Consider the following 19,819-nt stretch of genomic DNA (forward strand, 5'->3'; position numbering starts at 1 on the left):
GTGTTATGGGACAAAATAAAAGTCAACATATTTTTGTGATTGAGCTAGTTGATGCTTTGCATATCTAAATCTTTGAAAAAGTATAAATTCCTTTGATAAATGATATATTTTTGGTCAGATAAAAAATACAAGAGCCATCTTCTTAGTTAATTTTAAAAATCATAAAACCAAAAACTCCGCAAATTTGCATAAAAAAAGTAAAAAATATTTTATTAAGATATTTATTTGCTACATTCGAAACACACCGAACTTCGTTTCACTAATGCTGCTGTTCTTCACTACTTGTAAACTTAGTCCCAGAATTCTTCTAGTATCCGCAGGATCAATAATGCCGTCATCCCACAAACGTGCTGTACTATAGTACGGTGATCCTTCCTTCTCGAATTGGTCAATAATGGGTTTTATAATTTGGTTCGCTTTTTCCTCACTCCATGAGTTGGATTCACCGGAACGTTTGTTTTGATCTTCTGCTATTTGAACTAGAACGTTTGCCGCCTGTGCTCCTCCCATTACAGAAATTCGAGAATTTGGCCACGTAAAGAGAAAACGTGGTGAATATGCACGTCCACACATGCCTAAATTTTTTTATTCCATCAATGGTTTATATAATATGCTTTATATTTGTATTTTATTCTTTTAAAAATGGCTATGCGCACCATAATTTCCTGCACCGTATGAGCCTCCTATTATGACGGTTATCTTTGGTACATTTGCACAGGCAACCGCTGTAACCATTTTGGCACCGTTTTTTGCTATCCCATTGGCTTCCGCTTGAGAACCAACCATAAACCCTTTGAAAAAATTAAAGAAAATATGTATAGATTTTTTGAAATTACATGGAAAATCACAAAACGCTGATTCAGCGGGGGTAAAGGAAGGGGTGATAGGACAAAAGTGCCAGAATAAAAATTGTTCCTTCTGGACGACCTCTACCGAAACCGCACTACACCCCCTAACATTTCTCATATAAGAAATCGATGCACCCTAGTACCCAGTGATAATACAGCATCGAAGCGTCACTCAAAATGATATCAGTCTTTTGAGTGGTAAATCCACGCACAGTAGCGTCACTAAATTTTAACCTCGTCTAGACGTTTTTCATCTGATATCACAACTGTAAGGCAAATATTTTCGGGAAAAATAGAATTGTTTTTTATTTACGGGGTGGGCCAGAATAACTTTCGCTCTTTTTTCTAAATTTATTTGTTATATACGATATAAAATAACTAAACCAACTGCTTACCGTTATATTTGTTGAGGTTTTATGTAACATATTTAGCAACAAACATTTGATCAAAATGCATACTTTTTCTGAAATAGCGCCAAATGTAATACGATGCCAATCAGAAGCGCGTTTAAACGTAATTTTTGAATATTAATACATAGTCGGCATTTACGTCAAAGTTTAAATAATTTTCCGAATATTTTTGTCAATAGATAATTAGGGTTCAAAGATTGCGTAGCCACTATTTGATTTAAATTCAAATACAAATGAGTGTCAATTTGGTGTCTGAAACTCCCAAAAACGGTTGCGCGCCGTGAAAAATATTGTTTGAAAGATCAAGATTTTTATACATTGCTAATTACGATTGTTCAATTGCTTATGATTCTATTCATTAGTATTATATGCTATCCAACGCAATGAAAAAGAATTGCATATAACGTTCCTTTGATTTACAATAAAACTATGTATAAAAAATAAGTGAACGAAAATGTGCTAAAATCAGAAAAATGTGATTTCATGAACATTGATTAATGGCTGCCATTTTCTCTAGAATATTTTTTTTCTTCTTTGTCCACATACCCTCGAAAGCCAATGGTCCAATGATTGTTTGGCCACAACTTAGCTCGCAATTCTTCAAAAGAATAGTAAGGATTTGTGTGTAGATTCCTGGAAAATGGTGCGCGACGCACTTGATTTTTTTTCGGCACATCTATGGCTATAACTCGACCAAAATTTTAGGAAAACCAAATCTGGCGGCTGGAATAAAAATATTTAGACCGCATGCAAAAACAAGTACCCGATTATCTTGAAAAATGTGTGATTTATACTTGAAAATAAAACCGACAGTTATTCTGGCCCACCCTGTATTTATTTATTAACACCGCCAAAAAACTGGCTGAATATTTGGTTTGGCAGGAAAATGATTCCAAGAGTCATAAAAAAACCTGATCTTTTGATTTCTATACAATTTTGGGTATAACAGTAAATAGTTTGACTATATATAGCTATGGGTTCTCGACTAGGCAAAAGAATAACCTAATCGATGACTACGCGAATGACCAAACTTCGGATAGTCTTTCATTTTTACAAGTTTAAGTTAGACTATATTGGACCGTTAGTATGTGGCAACCTACATTCTTTTCCATGTTCAGGTAAAAAAAAATTATCAGTTCATAGATCAAATTTTCACACTAATCGAGAACCAGTATTAAATTGAAACTATTTTATGTATTACACTAACAGTCAATTTATGTCTACGTACAGCTCATTACAACAACAAAACTTGCTGTGTAGTCAAGTCAGCGCTTGGCGGTGATAATAAATTAAAATAAGTACCTGTGATGTTTTGAAGAAAAATAATCGGAATTTGTCTCTGGCAGCAAAGCTGTAATTAAGAAAACTAAATTTCAAAAGTTCAAATTAATTGAATGGTGTTAGTATAAAATTCTTCTCAAAACCTGAACGAAATGGGCTCCCTTCAAAGCACTATCTGGAAGTATCACTCCATTATTGCCAACGATTCCGACCAGTTGTCCATAAATACGTGCAAAACCACATACAAGTGTCTCACCATAAAGTCTTTTGAATTCATCGAATCTACTACCATCAACAATACGCGCTACTATTTCTCGAACATCGTACAATTTTGTCAAGTCAGACTCGACGATTCCATACATTTCAATTGGATCATAGCACGGCTCCTCGATGATGGAGTTATTGATACTTTTTGTTGTTGATCTATTCAAATTTGCTATAACGTTTTTGGCAATGCAAAGAGCATGCTCATCATCAACTGCATAGTGATCTGTCACACCAGAAATTTTGCAATGAAGATCTGCACCACCTAGGTCTTCAGCAGAAATCTGCAAATAAAATGATCAAGAGTTTCGTGTACACACAGAAAGGAAATGGTGTAAGTTTACTGCATATTATGGTGAGCGATAGAGTTACCACAGTTTAAAAGTGTCAAAGTTACCCGCATACAAAATGTAAAAATACTTTTGTCGTTGTGGTAACTTTCAAACAAGCGGTTGTAACTTTATCACCGATATATGCAAATGCACTATGGTAGATTCACAGTAACCTGTGTTATGTATATAGTCACCCAGAAGTATTGCGATCTTACTGAATTTACTTTTTGTGTGTAGACTGCTCCAAAAAAAATTGTTTGAGAAATTTAAAATTCTCGATCAGTTTTCGAAAATTGGCCTAAAAAATAAGTTTGGCATCAAGCCAATTCACACGCTTATAATCTCGCATTTATTGTATACAGAATACGAAGTGTGAAATTGTGAGGCGCCGTGGATTTCGTGCGGCAAAATTCAGTACTAATTGGTGTGATTGAGATTGAAATAGCCGTAAGTGATTTCGACATATTGTGAAATACCAGAAAATCACACCAAGTAGTACTGAATTTTGCCGTACGAAATCCACGGCGCTCTACAATTGTTTGAAATTTGACAGTAAACGGGTGAGCCAATTCATATCGCAACATTTATTTATTTATTTACACCGCCAAAAACTGGCTGAATATTCAGTTTTGCAGGAAAATGATTCCAAGTGTCATGAAAAACCTGATCTTTTCGTGTTTGTACAATGTAGGTTATTTTCATATAATAGTTATATCCGTTCCAAGTGCTCCGGATTTAATTTTATATCCGGCTTTAATTTTTGAAACTGGGATTTGAAAAAAACTGGGCAAGAAACTTTAGAAAAAAATAAGAAAAACTCGTCCGGTGATTGTGCCCTATAAGAGCCTGCTGTCTTCTGCCTTGATTGTGTTATGCTCTATTATGCTTAAGATGACAAATCATACAGTGCACACGTACACAATAGTTCCAAACACTTTGCCGTCGTCTGAAGTTATGGCGCTAGTTATGCAACATCATTCGGACTAGCACCGGACGTAAAAACTGCACAGAGAAATTGGCGGTATAGGCAGTGTTTGAATTTTCCAAACCAAGCCTCCATAGTTTGGATCGAAAGAGTTTTTCAAAAGGGTCTCTTTCAAAAGAATCTTTGCAAAAAAATTCAATATTCTGTTTCAAATTACGGCTGTAAACTATATTCAAATAATAGGTTTTGATTTATATGAAGAAAAAAGACAAAAAAAAATTATTTATTTTAAATTTTATTGAAATAATTGATTCCGTTCGATCCATATTTTGGCAAACGTCGTGCACCGATTTTTGACATTTTACCATTCGCTGCAACTTCATGCCATACTTGGTATATATACGATTGTCAAAATGATCGTTTTAATGAAATCAATTATTTCAATAAAATTTAAAATAAACGATTGTTTTAGTTTTTTCTCTCCATAGTATTAAAATATAAATCAAAACCTACCTTTTGAATATAGTTTACAGCCGCAATTTTCAACAGAATATTGAATTTTTTTGCAAAGATTCTTTTGAAAGAGTCTCTTTTGAAAAACTCTTTCGATTCAATCTATAGAAGCTCAAAAATGGATGAAATGAATTAGAACAAATGGCACAACTTTACTTTACAGAACTTTTTGGAATATGAATATATTCGCACGCCCATGTCGTGAGTAAAAGTATTGTAATCACTCCAAAACCTAGGTACCCCGAAAAACCATTTTTCTATCCATTTTCAACACCAAAAAGCACGATACAGTGGTTATTTTGCTATGTTAATGTGGGTGTGTCGTACCCTGTACGCTGTGCGCTGTACGCTGTACGCTGTACGCTGTACGCAAAAATTTGTTAGCGCGATTGCTCAAATACCAGAATAGGAAAAGAAATTCTGGAAGTACCAAACGTTTGTGCTTCGTTAGACTTGGAAACCATTAAATTTTCAGCCACCCCAGATGTACCCCAGAGGTATCCACCTAGCCTATAAAAAACCTTCAAAAAATCGAACTTTTGTTCGGGAGGTACCCAAAATAGGCTACCCAGGTGGATTTTATCACTCCCACTCGATTTATTTCATCAAATTAATAGGGGCCCAGGAACAACCTAGCACCCTCTAACCCACCTTTTTGGTATTAAATCGATATGTTAGTTCAAAATTCCTTAAAAAATCGAACTTTTGTTCAGGAGGTACCCAAAATAGGCTCCCAGGTGGATTTTATCACTCCCACTCGATTTATTTCATCAAAATAATAGGGGCCCAGGAACAACCTAGCACCCGCTAACCCACCTTTTCCGTATCCAATCGGTATTGAATAGTGATTCTGATAGCGAGTGTGATGGCGCCTCTGAAGCCTCATTTATTCTCAACAATGTGGATTTTCCCGAGTTGGAAGAGGATGGATTTTACTACGAAATCGGAGACTTGTGTGAAACTACAAAGAATACAGATCTGGAATCAGTCACAAATCAAATTGTTGGAACAGAATTCTTAAATGATTTGTCAATCGATATGTTCATTATAAATTTGGTGAACGCAAACAGAACCATACCATTCAACATGCATCCAGTCTGCTATGGACAAAAACAAGAGCAATACAAACGACTTCTAGCCGAACGAGACGATCTGCAAATAATATACAGCGGCCAGGCCAGCTTTCTTGGTCATTACACCACAGTTCACTATACAGTCTACACGGGGAGGGCAATCATGGCAAAAGATTGGACGTATATCAACGAAACATCCTCACTCGCCTGTACCCCGGAACACAATATCAATTCATCGAACCGGCAACGTTGCAACCAGATGGATGTTCCTGTGGCATTTTCTCGATTGCATACGCCACAACCATCATTTTGGGACACAACCCCACAACAAACCATCCAAAAATCAATCAGCACGAAACAGACAATTTTAAAAAGACCAGCGAACTAAGAAACCACAACAAAAGAATATACGAAACAAATGAACAACTGTTTCCAAAATAAATAATACACACATTTTTGTTTTTGTCTGAGTTTTTGGATACTTGTTTTCAAGTGTTGCATCGCAATAATGACCAATTGATTTCGGTTTGGTAACTTTTGTCTAATTTCATCAAAAAAGAAACAAAAAAATCAGTTCATTCAACTTGCTTATTTAACATTTTGTCGAGATAGCTTATCATTTCCGTTCACATTTTTTGATTTAATTAAAACCAAAGTTCATTCTCCAAATATTTGACTGATTTGATTAAAGTTCAGTTTTTTCAATACTTGATTATTTTGCATTTTTGAAAGAGAGGTAAATCTTAAGCCAAAAACTGCTTAGAAAATAAGAAGTTGAATAAAGTTTCAGTATTCAGACTACGACGTTTTATTTCATTTGAATACCCAACATCAAGATTCTCGGAATCATAATACAATTTTCCATAAAATACATGAACGTACTGTTGTTTTTTTCTGAAAATTCTTATAAATTTCCTAGGCAAAATCTGAATAAAAGCTGAACGCTATGAAAACGGTGTGGAAAAGTTCGTCTTACGGAGGTAAGACTATTTATTTTGATTTTGTTTTTGCTTTGGATGGCTTATGGTCACTACATTTCATTTCTAGGGTGCGATTTGCAATTTTATGATTTACCGTTTTTTTTTATAGGTGTGCATTTTCCCTGTAATGTCTTCTCGTAGTCTTCGTTTGAGCAGTACATGTAGACAACTTTCGATTCTTCGTTTTTTTTTCAGGAACATGAAAATGGAAATTGTTACGAGAACATCAAAACGTTGGTTGTAACTCAGTCGTACCATTCATTCAAGCCAGTTGCTGAAGGTGTTATCGATGTTCGCCGTTATTCCGCTAGCGACGTTTTTGAAACCGTTTCAATATTGAAAAAATAATAATCATATTCATTTCAAAACAATATGACTCCTTAAAGAATCATTTCAAATCTGAATTTAACTCAGTTTTTTTCAACATAAAATATTATAAAAACAAACATTTGTATTCATTTAGCGATGAAGAAAAACCAAAATTTTCAATAAACATAACAATCTGTTGATTGAGTTTAAATTGCTGTATTTTAATATTGATCACGCATGTAACATAACATTCAAACCTAGGGGCTTCACGCGATTTTACAGAACGCAAATAACTCTGAAAAAATAAAAATAATAGTGAATCAAACCTTCAACCGAAAATTTGAAGCACTTTTGAAGGATTTTGGCAGATTTTGGTGGATTACGGTGAATATTGGAACATTTTTTGACTATACCATCTGCACTAATTTACTGGTATGCACGTCAATCTCAAATATCTATGTATATTTAATAATATTCATTAGACTGTAATGTCAAAAAATGTTCCAACATTCACCGTTATCTACCAAAATCGTTCAAATTTACGGTTGAAGGTTTGATTCACTAATATTTTTATTTTTCATACGTATACACGTAAATTTGACATATCTATGTATATTCAGTAATATTCATTTGTCGTTCACGATGAATATTGTTATTACTTGATGCGTGCGGGTATAAAAGATGAAAAACGATTTTACTTCCTAGATTCAAACCAATTCAATTGAAACGGAATCCACTTGAAAATTCACAATGTATCCAACAAAATACATATTCGGTGTATTCGAACCAAAATGTGAATTTTAAAAGAGTTTTCGCATAAAAATGCCCACTTAAAAGCAAAATGATAAACAAAATAATGTTCTTTTGTTCGTAAACCTCATTATTTTTATGATAGAAACATCAAAAAATGCATATTTTGGTACAAAATTGAAATTTTTACTATGAAATATTGCGAGTTGAAAACATTGGTCGAAACAAAGGCATTTTTCGATACCCTAGGCTGATCAGATTGCATCAGTGGTGCTCTAAATCGATTGCTCGTCGAAAATTAGGTGGATATGAACCAGCCATAAGTCGTTGGAAGTGAGTTTAGTGTGTCATATAAGCGATTTTGTATGCATAATTCCTACCACTATAAACGTCAGCGATCAACATCAACAGAGACACTATAGCACATAGCATTAAACGCACTATTGCTTCACTCTTTGTACACACTTTGACATCACTTATGCTTTGGCGCGCGTCGTACGTTTTTCAAACGTTTATGTTTGATTCAAGTATTTCACCGATTTCACCGATTTCACCGAATTTTCTTACTCAATATCAATATATTCATTCTTACTTGGAAGTTTTTTTTTATTGCAATGATGTTTTAAAATATGATTTGTCGAGAAATATTTTTTTTTTCAATTTTCAAAATTAAATGAAATTAAAACACATAGCATGAAACGTATTCATAGTAGAAATGCATATGTATTAGTTTGTACTTATTCATTATAATGTATTTAGATAGGACGCTAGCGCGGCCTGCACAATTCGATCATTCGAAGACATTTCGGCACTGTTCACTTTCAAATGATATTTTCACATGGAAAATGAGCTAAACCATGTGTTCTGGTGTGGAGGTGTCCCTATTATTTTGACGTAAAATTAATTTGTATGCTGGTCTGGGTGTCGTATCTGGTCTAAAAATCGACTTTCTCGGGCAAAAACGTGAAAATTCTGTCCGATCTCTCATTTGTGTTAACAAAAAAATGCAAATTTTGGTACCGGCCTATTTTGGCCGACTATACCATCGTGTAGGGCTCTTGAAATCTGGTAAAAAAAACGAAAAAAATTCATAAAAACCCCTGGCGCCGGGTGGCTAGCACTGATCCAAACTTTGGAACCGATTTCTGGTATGGGTGGACCCACCCAGATCAGGTGGCTAATACTCCCAATCGATAGAGCTCGACAAGCTGTACAAACCCTGAAAAAATTATATCGAAATTCTAACGCCAAGCAGAGATACAGCTGTCCAAAAAATCGATTTTTTCACGATCTGCTCAACTTTGAGCCCCTATATCTCCCTAAGGACACCCAATATTAGCAAAAATATTCCAGCTTTGTTAGGAAATATGATGGAGATTTTCCTTGATTTCGTATGGAATGGTCGAGCTTTGATGATTACCTTTCGAACGGTATATAGGGTTCGAAAAAATATATGATAGAAATTTTTTTCTGGCAAAGTTACAAAACCCGTCCCACAACCGGTTACATTCCCCTAAATAAATTTTTTTTCTTCAAATCGTGAAAAATATTGTATGAGAATTTTGCATGTCCGTCCGTCCGTCCGTCCGTCCGTTCAGAGCCTTCTGAATTTAGTTGTCCGCCCGTCCGTCCGTTCAGGACCCTCAGAAATTTTCTTGTCCGTCCTTCCGTCCGTTCAGAGCCCCCAAAAAATTGTCTTGTCCGTCCGTCCGTCCGTTCAGGACCCCCAGAAATTTTCTTGCCCGTCCGTCCGTCCGACCGTAGCTGAACGGACGGATGGACGGACAAGAAAATTTCTAGCGGCACTGGACGGACGGACGGACGGACAAAAAAAAATTCAAGAGCCCTGGACGGACGGACGGACGGGCTAAAAAGACGGACAGTCCGTCCGTTTGACACCTTTAGTCAGACGCTTAGATGCAGGACCTTCGGTTTGTCCCTTGCATTCACAAGGAAACAGACAGAGAAGCATATAGAACAGACTCCGAGGGAGATTTTTATCTTCTTCATTCACCATTATTTGTCAACAAGTCTGCCTATATCCACGCATCGCCACTTTACATAGTATATGTCCATAAGAAATACACAGAGACAATGCAAAAAAATAGGAAGATTTGTTTACAAACAACAAAAAATAAACAAAACAAAAATCGCCATAACTAATGCATTGGCAATATAAAACTAAATGGCGAACATTTTACATTTCTTATGGACTCTACACAGGGACTTTTTTTACCGGGAGCGGAGTGGTGCAATGCACCAGAGTGCGAACGATTTGAGGACGCACGGGAGCGCTGAAGGCGCTCGAGCGCCATATGAATTTTTTTCAGTTATTTTAAATTCAAATCGAACGAGAGAAGTAAGTGCGCGGGGTTCTATTGTCTCTACATGACAGTACTTCTGGCGCTCGGGCACTTCGACGCTCTTTTTCGATTTGAATTATAAATTACTAAAAAACACTTCCGTGTTTTTGTGCTCCAAAAATGAAATCCGAAAAGAAAGATATATTGTAATAAGCCAATGAAAAATAGCATTCAAGAATAGAAAACACCAAAGAAAATTCCTCTCGCGCCACTTTTAAATGTCTACAAAATCTGTCAACATCGTTGTGGTAATGATATCATTAGCATATAGTTTCTACAGATCCTTTTATGGAATCTGGGAGAAATTTTGCATGCTCTTCGAAAATTGTGTCATTTAAAAAATCATGTTTGGCTGCCCCACTGTTTCAGTTAAGGGCGCTAAGAAATTTTTGCACCAGGGCGGAGCAAAAAAAATTCACTGACTGTATACTATGTAAAGTGGCAATGCGTGGATATAGGCAGACTTGTTGACAAATAACGGTGAATGAAGAAGTTAAAAATCTCTTTCGGAGTCTGTTGTATACGCTTCTCTGTCTGTTTCCTTGTGAATGCAAGGGACAAACACTATGTGTGAGAATTGTTAAATGAACAAGCGCGCGTCACAGCGAATATGCACGCAACCAGCAGCTGCTGTTGAACAGATCTGTTCACCAGCAGCGCTACATAGCCAGCAACTTCAATGCTCTGCTTGGAGTTATTTTCCTGCAAAACCAAATATTCAGCCAGTTTTTTGGCGGTGTTAATAAATAAACAAATAAAAATACGATAATTAAGAACATATTTGTCTAAGTTGATTTTTCGAAATTATTTATGCAACCAATGCAAACACATGCACACCCGAACAGTCAATAGAAATATTCGGGACCTCATTTTCAGAGAGCTAACAATACAAGCACACGCGTCGAATGGGTAATGGAAAGATGAGATTGGACTAATACGAAACGAAGATGGTCATTTCAGAATGTCGAACGATCCAATTAGGGGAAAGAAATTGTGGTGACCAGCAATTCCCCATAACCCAGAATTCCTCAACTTCTACTACTCATTGGAATGGCGCACTCATTAAAATATTACACAAATATTTCTTTTACTAAAGTGCTTACCGTTTCACCTGTAGCAGCTTTCACGAGAGGTGGTCCAGCAAGAAACACAGTCCCGTTTTTTTTAACAATAATACTTTCGTCAGCCATGGCGGGAATGTATGCTCCACCGGCAGTACAACTGCCCATTACAACTGATATCTGTGGGATGCCCCGTGCGGACATATTAGCTTGATTATAAAAAATTCGACCAAAATGTGTTTTGTCCGGAAACACATCCGATTGTAAAGGTAAAAATGCACCTCCTGAATCTACCAAATAAATACAAGGCAAATTGTTCTCTAAAGCAATTTCCTGGGCACGTAAATGCTTCTTAACTGTAATGGGATAATATGTGCCACCCTTGACAGTGGCATCATTTGCAATAACAATACATTCAGTGCCATGAATTCTCCCAATTCCAGTTAAAATTCCACCACAGTTTATTTCATTATCATCATAGAGTCTATACCCAGCCAATGGGCTTAGTTCGAGAAAAGGCGAACCATGATCGATTAGGCGTTCAATTCGATGCCTCACTAAAAGTTTCCCGTTTGATATATGTCGTTTGATGTCTTTAACACTGCCTCCGTGTGAAGCATCTGCTGTCCGTTTCTTCAAATTTGCAACCAGAGTATTCATGTGTTCAAAATTCTCCTAAAACAATGACAATGAATTTCATATTATATTCAATTATCATAAAATACTTTACCTGGTACTTTCTGGATTTCTCGATTTTAGTTTCGATTTTATTGGCCGTGTCAAATTGCATGAATCGCTTACAGGACTTCATGAATCCGAAAGAGGAGAGTCGCATCATCATCTTTCATGAAATGAATAATCTCAAAAATTTATTTTCTCCAAAGCAAAACCACAAATATATTATGCGATTAAAAAAAGTAGATAACTGATTGGAACAGCGAAAATGATATGCGTATTACTCAAGTTTCGTCTTCATTTTATTAATGTATCTATAATGTAAAAATAAATTCTGACTGGCCAATGATGTGATTAAAAATGTAGCATCATGACGTCTACAAAATTTTCTTATACAAAAACAGTAAAATCATATAATCAACGACGTGTGGAAAAAACTATAGATAACGTATAGATAATGAACAAGCGATTAGAATTGTGTGTTTGTGTTCGAATGAGATGAAAATGAAAATTGTGGGTAGAATGAAAGAAGAAAATGTTTGTTGTTTGAAAATAATGTCATCACATAAGCATATATGATAACGTCCCATATTTGAAATTGATTAGTACTAAAATTTACTAATGGGTCAAATAGTTATCGCAAATACTAGCAAATATTTCGAAAATGATTAACCATTTTTTGCAATTTTTACATTAATGAATTGATAAAAATAAATTTTCGAGTGACATCTGGTAGAAATAATTTGAAATTCCCATATGAACATAAATGGTCGCCATATTTTATGTCATTATCTGTCAATAATTTACGTGATAAATTCTATCTGTTCTGTTCAGTTCAGTTCTTCTCTTCTTCTACAGATTGAACAAATAATATTCTGTGAAAATATGTTGGGACGTTCGATTATTTTGAGTCGCAAATTTCTAATCCCACAAAATGCCGTGAAGTATTATCATTCTCCCGGCGGTATTCCTGGAGAGGTATTGAAATTTGTTTTATTTTAATTTTCATATATATTACATAATTTTTATCTTGTAATACTTTTCGCTGTCTCTTTACAGAATCTCCCCTTTCAAATGAAAAACATTTATCGTTTGACTGCTTGGTTTGCTGTTTTTTTTGGGTCGGGACTTGCATTGCCATTTTTGGTTCTCAGACATCAGCTTAAGAAACAATAAATGCCAAACGTAATTGAATTTTCTTAAATTCATCAATTTTTCATTGGTTGACATAACCTCAACAAATTTCATTAGCGATTTCTAGTTCCTTCAGAGTGTTCATTATTCACGACAACAGTTTTTACTATTGCAGGTTATATCGAGCAGGCGTGTGCATAGTTCAACTTAGTGTATTTGTATTGAGTTTCCAATAACAATTGTGTCTCCTCTTATCAGAGCCAATTTTCGAAATACAAATAAAATAAATTAGTTCGAAAGTAATGATCAAAAGATAATTTTATTTATTTCAATTTACAAATTAAATTAAGCGAAAATTTATTGATTCAAATTGAGTAAAACGTGTTGAACAAATATGCTGATGAAAATTGGGTGCACTCTTTTTGTTATGGCTGATTGAAATTCTTATTTTTTTTCTCTTTGCTGTATGTCAAAAACAAGTTCAGGTCATGTACTTAGCACGACGTATGGCAGCGAATGGAAATCACAAACAAACCCAAGACATCAACTGCATTTAATAAACGTTTTTCAAGATTAGTCTTTCTCCTCTTCAATTGTGTACAGCTCAATTTTTGGAAGCATCGTAGTGCCCCGGGTTATGTTCTTTTTAAATAATCACAGCAGGCATGATTGACGAAGGCACCTTAGTGCTCGCCCATTTATAAACGCAATTCCTATCTTTCGAAACAGTGGCGATGAATTCATTCCGAACTTCTTTGTTTTTTAAATATACCGACTTGGTGATGATCAGATTATTATTATTATTATTATTATTGACATTATCTTAAAAATATTGGCAAGTCTTAGCCTAATATAAATATGTGAAATTTAGTTATATACTTCGACAAGTATTAGCTGATATTTTGAGCAAATATTGGACCTATCCATCAATTCAAAGAAATTAAGGAAAGATCAGTCTTTTATTGAAACCGTATTCATTTTTTGAGCGCTTGGTGGTGACAAGAAATTTCGTCGGTTTGATATAAAATATTCCGACTTAAAATATTACATCGACACCTTATGCCATTAGTATGAAATGTCAGATATCCATGAGGATATTTTTGACATATGTCATTTCTAACCATCATTGAGGTTCACATTTTTTTCAATTAATCGTGTCACCATTTATCGCTTCTGCACCGTCATAAAAATTCTAATTGAATTATTTCTGAATATCATAAACGATTTCAACTTGGAAAGAAAAAAATGATTATTTATAACAATAAGGGAAATCCGTATGGATTAAAAGTGGAGATCTGCGTTCGCTTGGCCGGATCCAACATTGTTATCAAGGAGATTACTTCAGCAGGTATATATTGTTGATGAAAGATTTTTTTTTTCAAAGACGAATGTAAAAAGAAATATTCATTTCTTCAAATCAATCATAAGTCTCAACAATATAAGATACATTCAAATCTATAGTTCGTTCATTTCAGAAGTCGTTAACATAACCTCAAAATCGAAATTTCATTGTAAAAGAAAAATAATGTAGACAAAATATATAAATATATGAGATTTTTTTTTGTCAGATCTCAACAAATATAGTTTTCCGCATTTCCCATTGTTGGAATTGAATAATGGAAATTACATTTTTTCAACTGACGCAATAATCAAGTATCTGCTACCAAATGAAGAACCTATTGAATTGAGAGACCAAGTAAGAATAGAATGGATATGAATATGTTATGGTTAATACAATGATCTAATTAAATATTTTCATGTCAAATGTTAGTGGTTAGAGTGGAGTTCAACGCGCTTGGCTCCAGCAATAATATCAAAAAATATGATCGGACATCCAAAACAGGCACAAGCAGAGGCTGTGTTGAATCATTTGATATTACAATTGGATCTTCAATTGACTGACAGGAACACATTATTTTTAACTGGATCGAAACCAACTTCAGCTGACTTTAGTATTTGGAGTTTCTTAGCGCAAGACAAGACTACATTGAAATTGCCCAGAGTTCATGAGTGGTTTAATCGTGTTGCGTCTGAACCATGTATAATGGCATTGAATTTAAATCTAAAACAGATGAAAATCGATGTATCCGCCGTATCTAAAGCCAACAAGTTTGGTGGTATACCTCATATTCGTGTTGAAGTACCTATTATTGAAAACGAATGTCGTGGTTTGGACGATTCACCAAGTCACATTTCTGAAACCATAACTGAAGCTGAACTAGCCTTTGCCAAAAATTCATTCATTTTTATAGAATCTGCAACAGTTGCTGAACCAAAAACAGTTCTACCTAAACCGAATCAAAGAAATATTCTGGTCACTTCAGCGTTGCCTTATGTTAATAATGTTCCTCATTTGGGGAATATTATTGGATGTGTTTTGTCTGCAGATATTTTTGCACGTTATTCGAGGCTTGCTGGTTATACGACATTGTATATTGGTGGCACTGACGAATATGGAACAGCAACAGAAACGAAGGCTCTTGCAGAGAATTTGACTCCCCAGCAAATTTGTGATAAATATTTTGATATTCACAATAACATTTATCGTTGGTTTGGTATTGGTTTTGATTATTTTGGACGTACCTCAGCAGCTGAGCATAAAACGTAAGACGCTAGCTATATGACGCTTGTTTTATATCATTTATTATTCTTCGATTATTGTTTTCTAGGATTGTTCAACAATTCTTCAAAGAGCTACATGGAACGGGATATTTGAAACAGGAATCGGTGGATCAATTATTGTGTCAGAAATGTGACCGTTATTTGGCTGATCGGTTTGTTGAAGGAACTTGTCCCCATCCTGGCTGTAGCTATGAAGACGCTAGAGGAGATCAGTGTGATGGTTGCGGAAAGCTAATAAATGCTGTAGAATTAATACGACCACGATGTAAAATATGCAACGCAGCTCCTATAATTCGTGCATCGAAACAATTTTTCTTGGACTTACCTAAGGTTAGCCCCAAAAATCAGAATCAATTATATAGAACCGATACTTTACCAAAAATTAATTATTTCTTGAAGATTGAAGACACATTAACCGAATATGTGGATTCTGTATCATCTTCCTGGACCTATAATGCACGTGTCATTACGAAAGCCTGGTTGAAAGAGGGCCTGAAACCACGCTGTATAACCAGAGATCTGAAATGGGGTGTTCCAGTACCCTTGGAAGGGTACGAAAACAAAGTTTTTTATGTTTGGTTTGATGCGGTGCTCGGCTATATATCTATAACAAGTAGATATACGAAAGAATGGAAACAGTGGTGGCAACCAAAAAATGAAAATATTAAAATTGATTTGTTTCAATTTATGGCCAAAGACAATGTTCCATTTCATTCTGTAGTTATGCCGTCAATGCTATTAGCAATGAAAAATAGGTTCACTAAAGTTACTCATATCATGGCCACGGAATATTTAAACTATGAAGACGGAAAATTCAGTAAAAGTCGGGGCATTGGTGTATTTGGTAATGATGCACAAGACACCGGTATTCCAGCGGATGTTTGGCGCTACTATTTGGCCGCTGCCCGACCCGAAGCTCAAGACTCCAGTTTCAGTTGGAATGATTTGATTGCACGAAATAACTCTGAATTATTGAATAATTTGGGCAACTTTATTAATAGAGCACTGGTATTTTGCGAGAAAAACTTTAACTCTACCATTTCTGCCATTCAACTTTCGGATGTCGAATGTAATTTATTGGCACTTATCAATCGTGAAATCAAAGGCTATATATTTTGCATGGAAAAGGGTAAATTAAGAGATGGAATTCGTCATACTATGTCTATATCTCGCAATGGAAATCAATATTTGCAATCGCAACAGCCATGGGTTTTGCTTAAGGGTTCTGAGGAAGAGAAGAAACGGGCAGCAACAATCATTTCGTTTAGCTGTAATATTGCATGTAGGTCTTCCCAAAATAACCACTTTTCCATTCGTAGCTGTATAATATTCTTTTGCTGAGTTTTGCTGAGCCAGCTAAGATTGGGCCATTTTGATTTTGTGACTCCCACCCGAAATATTTTTTGGCAGTGCCCAATTTTTTCAATACTTTCTATAAAACTGTTCATCTCCAAATTCAACCTTTGAACTAGAAAATATTATAAAGTTACAAATCAATGTTTCCCAATCTGAATGAAAACTCAGTAAACGGATATAAAATTTCAGACTGAAAAAACCATGTTCACAGCCTTAGACTTAAACTGTATAGAAAGAGGTTTTTCGAACATATTTTGTTTTTTCAGGCATTTTGGCTAGTTTATTATCTCCGTTCATGCCGGAAACATCACGTAGAATCTGTAGTCAGCTTAACATTCAACGTATTCCCGTGGATGTTGAGTAAGTATTCTAGGTTTCTTTCGAGTTAAAATTACTTACCACACTAACGTTTTTTTTTCTAGTAAACCTGCATTACAACAGCATCTCAAGGCGGGCCATAAAATTGGAAAACCAGTGCCACTTTTCGAAAAAATTGAACAATCGCGTTTAGAAGAATTGAAGAGACGATATGGAGGATCGCAAGAAGAATCGCAACACACCTCGGAAAAGAACGCCAATATTCAAACCATTGAAGACATGAAGAAGTTGGTTGCAGTACAAGGGAGCAAACTCCGAGAGTTGAAGGCATCAAAAGCTGAAAAGAATGTTGTTCAAGAAGAAGTGAAAATCCTTTTAGATTTGAAGGAGAAACTTGAAAATTTGAGAAAAAAATCAAACATACAGATACAGTGAACGAACTTAAGTTTTTTCACATTCGTAGGAATGGGGGAAGATTCCGGTAGAGAAATCCACAATTAACATCTTTTCCTACTTTCAACTCAAAAGAATCTGCGAAGAAAAAATACTTTCCTTTTAAAAAATATAAATTCAAATACTATATAACACATTTTCCGTTGAACTACAGCAACTGTTTTCTTCATTCGCATCTATTACAGCTTATATATTTATTTCCAAATTTTCAAAATTATTCGGGGATGAATATCGGTATTTCTAGAAAGAACAATAAAAAACATTCCTCCTAATAAATCCAATATATCAGAGCTCTTGAAATAAACAAAAACGATGGTATTTTGAGTCAACAACAACAACAAACTAAACACAATGCTTTTTCTTCGCCGCTCACAAACTACATTAATGTGAACTAGGGTCGCCAAGTGGCCGATGAATCGGCCAATAATAAACACTTCTTTCTTTTTGAATGGATGGAATGGTTGAAAATTTCTATGGCACGTGTTATTGATTCCGTGAGTGAATTTTTTGTTTTGAAAATAGCAGATTTTCTCTGAGTTTGTTAATACACAGAAATCTTCGACATGATATTAAATTAAATAATTTGAATTAACATTATGAAAAATTACTCACTTTCAACAGTTTGAGTTTTTCTCAAATTCTTTAAAAATTCAAAACAAAACCTGTTTATTGTCGACTGACGCCATCTCTGACTAAAATGTTAGACTTTTTCCATTGCATCTAAATGTGTGGAACTCTTGGGGCAACACTTGCCAATAGATCGTTTGACATATACAACCGTGCATAACCCATAATTTTATTTCTGAATGATTGTGACATATGCATTCTAAAGATAAAAAAAACACTCCGATAGAAGTTTGTCAATTTGAAGAAAATTGTGTTAAAAACAGTGAAAATCTGCGTAGAAATCGTGCAAAAATCCATCCGTTGAAAATATTTTTCAGAATGAGCTCTTTTGGACTTTTATCAGGCGATCCATCTGTAATTGGTATAAATTCGATTATTATTCATTTTGTTTTATTTTGTCTCTTTGTTTACGTCTGAAACAATGCATGCGTATGCTATATAACACAGTGCAACATTTTTTCGGTCATGGAGGAGGGACTCACTTTTGAGAATCGCTGCTGAAAGTACTTACCAAAACTAGAAATTCTGCATCATTCGTTTTGCCAACTTGGTTGACTGTTGAATTTTGATGAAATTATGTATTTTTTGCTCAAACTGGATTTTGAGCACTTTTTCCACATTTTGGGACGGCTATATCTCGGTAAACCGTAAGGAATATTGTTGTTGTGTCTTGAGCAAAGTTGTAGGTTATAAATGAGAGAAAAAAAAAACAGAACAAACTTACCCCAAAAAAGGCATCTAGGGCCTCAAAATCGCAAAAATGCCCATTTTTTACAATTTTTCAACCGTAACTCGCAACGTATTCAATTTTTATGGCCACTATCTTCAGAAATTTTGTAGCCAACGTATAACTGGACAACTTTGCTTAACATAATAATCCAGAAAAATCATGTTCTATCTACCTTTTTGGCTCAAAATCACTCTTTGGTACCAAAAATGGTCATTTTCTTGTAAATTTTGGCCTATCACATGCAAATATCTGTATATCTTTCCATATTTTACGCTTTAATTTTCGTTAAAGTGTCTCTGCGGATAACGTAAACTCGTTTTTAAGCTAGTTTAGTGGGAAAAATCACTCATTTGAAGGGCAATTTCGAGTTTTGAACCGATTTTTGAGCGTTTGGTGGACATTTGGGCAAATGAAGTCATGACAACAGCCATATTTCAGTTTTTAATGTATGCTATATTAAAGCTTATTTATTTCATTTATTTATTTATTTCACACCGCCAAAAACTGGCTGAATATTTTGGTTTGCAGGAAAACGACTCCAAGAGTCGTGAAAAATTTTGTAATTTTATACAATAAATAGTTATAATAGTCTTTCTCGATTGGTATAACAATTTGGTCTAAAAAGCATTGACACAAGATAACCTAACCAAAACATGGAAATGCATAGGTAGCCGAAATGTAAACGGTCCAATATAGCCTAACTTAAACGTGTAAAAAATGAAAGACTAACTGAAGCGTTAACACTGTAGTGACGGCCCTAATGACTGCAAAAGTCATCATTCAATTTATCAAGAG

The 19,819-nt window shown here is 35.0% G+C and overlaps 2 protein-coding genes across 2 annotated transcripts; one reads left to right on the forward strand and one right to left on the reverse strand.

The window, feature by feature from the left end:
- Positions 1-183: 183 nt before the first annotated feature.
- On the reverse strand, positions 184-12,510 carry LOC129572002 (probable methylcrotonoyl-CoA carboxylase beta chain, mitochondrial). Its single transcript, XM_055451903.1, has 6 exons — positions 11,840-12,510; positions 11,152-11,784; positions 2,683-3,087; positions 2,561-2,609; positions 657-791; positions 184-575 (listed from the first exon to the last, which is right to left on the reverse strand). Exons 1-6 carry the CDS (start codon positions 11,948-11,950, stop codon positions 229-231), a joined length of 1,680 nt encoding a protein of 559 aa, XP_055307878.1. The 5' UTR covers positions 11,951-12,510; the 3' UTR covers positions 184-228.
- Positions 12,511-13,094: 584 nt separating this feature from the next.
- LOC129572000 (methionine--tRNA ligase, cytoplasmic) lies at positions 13,095-17,803 on the forward strand. Its single transcript, XM_055451902.1, has 7 exons — positions 13,095-14,266; positions 14,487-14,614; positions 14,690-15,522; positions 15,588-15,870; positions 15,940-16,822; positions 17,163-17,256; positions 17,319-17,803. The coding sequence occupies exons 1-7, from the start codon at positions 14,164-14,166 to the stop codon at positions 17,647-17,649; spliced, it is 2,655 nt and encodes an 884-aa protein (XP_055307877.1). The 5' UTR covers positions 13,095-14,163; the 3' UTR covers positions 17,650-17,803.
- Positions 17,804-19,819: the final 2,016 nt, after the last annotated feature.

This window comes from Sitodiplosis mosellana, unplaced genomic scaffold, assembly GCF_009176505.1.
Source record: "Sitodiplosis mosellana isolate CC-2019 unplaced genomic scaffold, AAFC_SMos_1.0 Smas_scaffold_3928, whole genome shotgun sequence".
Taxonomy (NCBI): Eukaryota; Metazoa; Arthropoda; class Insecta; order Diptera; family Cecidomyiidae; genus Sitodiplosis; species Sitodiplosis mosellana.

Bases quoted from the DNA above. Each gene is read 5' to 3' on its own strand.
- LOC129572002 (XM_055451903.1), bottom strand. From the start codon at position 11,950: ATGATGATGCGACTCTCCTCTTTCGGATTCATGAAGTCCTGTAAGCGA. The intron at 792-2,560 runs GTACTTATTTTA...ATTTTTTCAAAG, and splicing joins TTTTCTTCAAAACATCACAG to GGTTTATGGTTGGTTCTCAA. The intron at 576-656 runs GTGCGCATAGCC...AAAAAAATTTAG, and splicing joins ATACGGTGCAGGAAATTATG to GCATGTGTGGACGTGCATAT.
- LOC129572000 (XM_055451902.1), top strand. From the start codon at position 14,164: ATGATTATTTATAACAATAAGGGAAATCCGTATGGATTAAAAGTGGAG. The intron at 14,615-14,689 runs GTAAGAATAGAA...GTCAAATGTTAG, and splicing joins CTATTGAATTGAGAGACCAA to TGGTTAGAGTGGAGTTCAAC. The intron at 15,523-15,587 runs GTAAGACGCTAG...ATTGTTTTCTAG, and splicing joins TCAGCAGCTGAGCATAAAAC to GATTGTTCAACAATTCTTCA.